This window comes from Apis dorsata, unplaced genomic scaffold (genome assembly GCF_000469605.1).
Source record: "Apis dorsata unplaced genomic scaffold, Apis dorsata 1.3 scaffold_930, whole genome shotgun sequence".
Lineage (NCBI taxonomy): Eukaryota > Metazoa > Arthropoda > Insecta > Hymenoptera > Apidae > Apis > Apis dorsata.
In genome coordinates, this window is record NW_006264040.1 from 124,507 (window position 1) to 128,748 (window position 4,242).

At 29.9% G+C, this 4,242-nt stretch overlaps 1 protein-coding gene across 1 annotated transcript in view; it reads left to right on the plus strand.

The window, feature by feature from the left end:
• Positions 1-4,242, plus strand: part of LOC102671091 (E3 ubiquitin-protein ligase HUWE1) — a 20,445-nt gene that overhangs the window by 12,008 nt on the left and 4,195 nt on the right. Inside the window, exons 20-32 of the mRNA XM_006623678.2 lie at positions 110-251; positions 327-451; positions 535-686; positions 776-922; positions 1,013-1,198; positions 1,297-1,471; positions 1,566-1,829; positions 1,920-2,148; positions 2,290-2,470; positions 2,547-2,916; positions 2,994-3,170; positions 3,293-3,908; positions 3,999-4,172. Coding sequence (XP_006623741.1) covers positions 110-251; positions 327-451; positions 535-686; positions 776-922; positions 1,013-1,198; positions 1,297-1,471; positions 1,566-1,829; positions 1,920-2,148; positions 2,290-2,470; positions 2,547-2,916; positions 2,994-3,170; positions 3,293-3,908; positions 3,999-4,172 — 2,938 coding nt within the window. The remainder of the gene's footprint in view (positions 1-109; positions 252-326; positions 452-534; positions 687-775; positions 923-1,012; positions 1,199-1,296; positions 1,472-1,565; positions 1,830-1,919; positions 2,149-2,289; positions 2,471-2,546; positions 2,917-2,993; positions 3,171-3,292; positions 3,909-3,998; positions 4,173-4,242) is intronic.

Consider the following 4,242-nt stretch of genomic DNA (forward strand, 5'->3'; position numbering starts at 1 on the left):
ATAAAAAATAATTAGAAATTTTTTAATTATATAAAATATAATTAAATAATTTAATTTCATACATTAAATTTTTATAAAATAATATATATATTGTATTTGCAATGAATAGACTTTTAGGTCCAGCTGCACAAGCAATTCCATTATCTGCCAGTCAGGTTTTGGCTTCCAGTTTTCGAGATACACGCGTTGTAGTAATGGATAATGGTGTTGGAATATTAACAAATCAAGAAGAAGAACAAATAGATTTTGTGGTTTGTAGATTATGATTTTTATTAATTTATTTTTATATTAATTTATTTTTTCTTCATTAATAACAATTTTTTTAGGATCAATCTGGTTATCTTTTCGGATCTAGTCTTGCAACTACAGTAAATAATACTCCTACTGCTTTACATTGGTGGATTGAAGAAAGCAAATTATTAGATGGAGACTCCCAGACGGATTGCTGTGTCGGTAAATATCAATATTAAAGATATTGATAAATTTAAAAAAAAAAAAAAAAGGATTTTGGAAAAAAAAAATAATTTGTTTTNNNGGTGTTGTACATAAACTAATTCCTGGATTGGAAAAACGTAGAAATGCAGAATTGGGAGAACGACGTGAAAGACGTAAAATGCAATACGCTTCTGAGAAAAAAAATGAAAAAGACAACAAAGATGGAAAAGATCATTTAAATAATACAGAATGTATATTGATTATTATTATAATTAATTATTTCAGTTGTATTACATTTTACAAATAGCTATATACACTTATTTATAATTATATTTTTTAGCTGGTTCTTCTACTATAATATCTATGGATGAACAAATATCAACTGCATCAACATCACAAAGAGAAGAAACGAATAATTTTGTTCCTAGATTTGAAACTTGCGTGGAAACAACTCGATTAGAACGCACGCTTGACGAAGATATAATTGGTACAGTTATCAAACATTTATATTAGCCAAAATTTAAACAAAAATTAAATTATTAAATAAAATTAAAATTTTGATCATATCAATTTTTAGATGTAACTGGTGAGATGGATGCAACCATTCAAGAAGATGAAGAACGACCACCACCTCCCCCACCAGAAGAACAACCAACAGAACCTAGAGATCCTAGAATAAGCAATCGAAATCCAACTTTAGAACTTGCTGAAAGTATAGTGGATTCTGTACTTGGACCTTGCGCGTCTGAAGCAAGCAGATTAAGTAATTTAATTTTAAAATTATTTTTTATTATTATTAATTTCTTTTTTCAACACAGAAACTTTTTAACAATGAATTAATTATATTATAATTAATTACAGGACAATCTGAACGCACCGTTGAAGGATCTAATACTAATGAAACATCTAGTCGACCTAATACGTCCATAGTTGTTGATTTCAGTCAAGAACCTAATGAAGATCTATTAAGAGAAAGTGATTCATCTGAATGGATAAGAATTCTTACGGATGACAGTCAATCAAATGTTGAACGAAAGTGAATAACTTTATATATATAATTAACTAAATTTAATTCATTTAATTAATTAATTAAAAATTAAATTTATTAATTTAACATATTCTTGATACAGTGCGAATATTCTCAATCAAGTACCTACCACTTCTGCGTCGGAAAATATTAATCCAGAAATATCAGAACAACAACAGCAGCAGCAACAACAACCATCTCTACAACAGCAGCAACAACAAGAGCCACAACAGTCACAAGAACAATCGCAACGACAACAACAAAACCAACAATCTCAAGAACAACAATTACCAGATGGCGTAGATCCTTCTTTCTTAGCTGCATTACCCGAAGATATGCGTGACGAAGTTATTGCTGAGCAACTGAGGTATTTATCATATTACTATTTATATAATAAAATTGAGTAGAAATAAATCTATTTCTAATTCATTGATTCTAATTTTTGCAATTTTCATAGACTTCAACGAATTCGACAACGAGCACAGGCAACTGTAGTCGAAGAATTAACAGGGCCAGTTGAAGTTAATCCTGAATTTTTAGCTGCTTTACCTCCAGCAATACAAGAAGAAGTTCTTGCACAACAACGATTGGAACAACAACGTCACGCAGCCGCAAGTGCCAATCCAGAAGATCCAGTTGACGCAGCTGCATTTTTCCAAAATTTACAACCTTCTCTTCGACAAGCGGTCAGTCAAGAAGTCATAACTTTTATTCATATTTTATTCATATTTTTTTTATTGAAATATTTCTAATGTTTTGTTTTTATTTTTCTTTTTTTATTAAAATATTTAATAATATATAATTTTCTATTTTTCTTATATATACAGATTTTAACTGATATGGAAGAATCGCAAATATCCGTTCTTCCACCAGATTTAGCTCAAGAAGCTCAAAATCTTCGAAGAGAATGGGAAGCTCGAAATAGACATATAATGCAAGATCGATTTCTTAATCACGTTAGTCAAGGAAATGCCGCCTTATCTAGTATATTGCGAAATTCTGGAAGAGGTAAATGACAAATATCATATATTTATATTTGAAATATTTAATTACAAAACATTAATAATTAAACGTAAAATAATAGGTAGAGGTGGCGGTACGCGTTATGCGATTCATACAGTAGCACAAAGAGGATGGCAACCATGGACAAATGGTGATCCTAGTATAACGCATCATGGAGCGGGTCTACGACTCAGAGGCAGACAATTATTGGATCATGAGTCGATGGCTTGCGTATTGGTATTACTGTTTGTTGATGAACCAAAAATTAATACATTAAGGCTTCATAGAGTTATCAGGAATCTTTGCTATCACGGTAGCACAAGGGAATGGGTAGTTAGAGCCTTACTAAGTATCATGGAAAGAAGTAATGATGAAAATAAAGATATAGCCATGGACTTTGGTGGAAAAATCAGAAGGAAAAGTTTAGTGCCCATGATGCATCACGATTATTGGTAAGATATTTTATTTTTTAAAGACAAATATCATATTTTATATAATTATATCAAATCTTTTAATTTTTTTCTTTTAGTGCTCCTAAAATTTTTGATCAAAGAAGCAATGCACAGTCATGGTTAAACATCAGTATTGATGCTGCGCTTGGATGCAGAGCAAATGTTTTCCATATTATTAGACATGGAGGTAAAAAATCAGAAAGACAAGGTAATAGTATCGCCATCCATCCTCAAGCAGCTCCTACAGTATGCAGGTAAATTAATTAAATTATTTATATGTATGCCTAAAAAAAATATAAATGTATTTTAAAGACAATTTATATATTTTACAAAGAATTTTTAAATAATTTAATTAATTTAACTGCATTTTTTGTAGGCATACATTAGAGTTATTAATATCATTGGCTAAAGGCTTTCCTGGTTATTTTGTACCAATCAAGTCTAAAGAATCAGATGAAAAAGAAAATAATAAAGAAAAAGATTCAAGTAACAAAGAAGAAGTCGGTTCGAAAAGTAAATCCACATCAAAACCAGGAAAAAGTGATCAACCTGATTTTTGGGATATGTTATTGAAACTTGATTCATGTGCTTCGAAAAAAGGAAAATCAGTTGCTAGATCACACTCAAATTCAAATTTAGGAAATGATACGGAACATAATATCACAACTTTTGAGTCATCCGCTTTCGGTCAATTAATTTCAATGCTAAATTGGTCGGTTATTAAACGTAGCAGTCAATTAACGGACAAAGTGTTGAAATTGTTGTCTTTAATTTCAATCGGATTAACGGAAGTAAATCCGTATCGTAGACAAGAAGGAAACAAGAATAAAAGAACAGATGTGAATAAAGAACAAAGCATTGCTGCACCAGAAGAACATCTTAAATTGGCTGTGCAAGTATTGACGAGTAAGAGTTGCTCTGAAGAAGGACTTGAAGATGCAACAGCTTTGTTGCTTAATTTATCTCATTGTCCTGATCCTACTAGACAATTGGTAATTGCTTAAGTTCTATTTATATACATTTAATATTTATATATTTAAAAAATTTTAAAAATTATTAATTTAATAAAATAATTTTTACAGATATTAAAATTACTCTTAGAAGGTGCCATGGAATTGGCTAATGTTGTTTGTGAACACATTAAAGATTTATTAATGGAGTTAAAAGTTTTGAATCGTGAACTTAGACGAAATTCTATCGAAGAGCAACCGTCAACTAGTACTGGAGGTTCGCGTTGGGTTCTTTTAGATAGGTATGTTTTTTGAATTATGTACAAATACACAAATACTATCTTTTTCATGTTTTTTTTTTTTTTTTTTTTTTTTT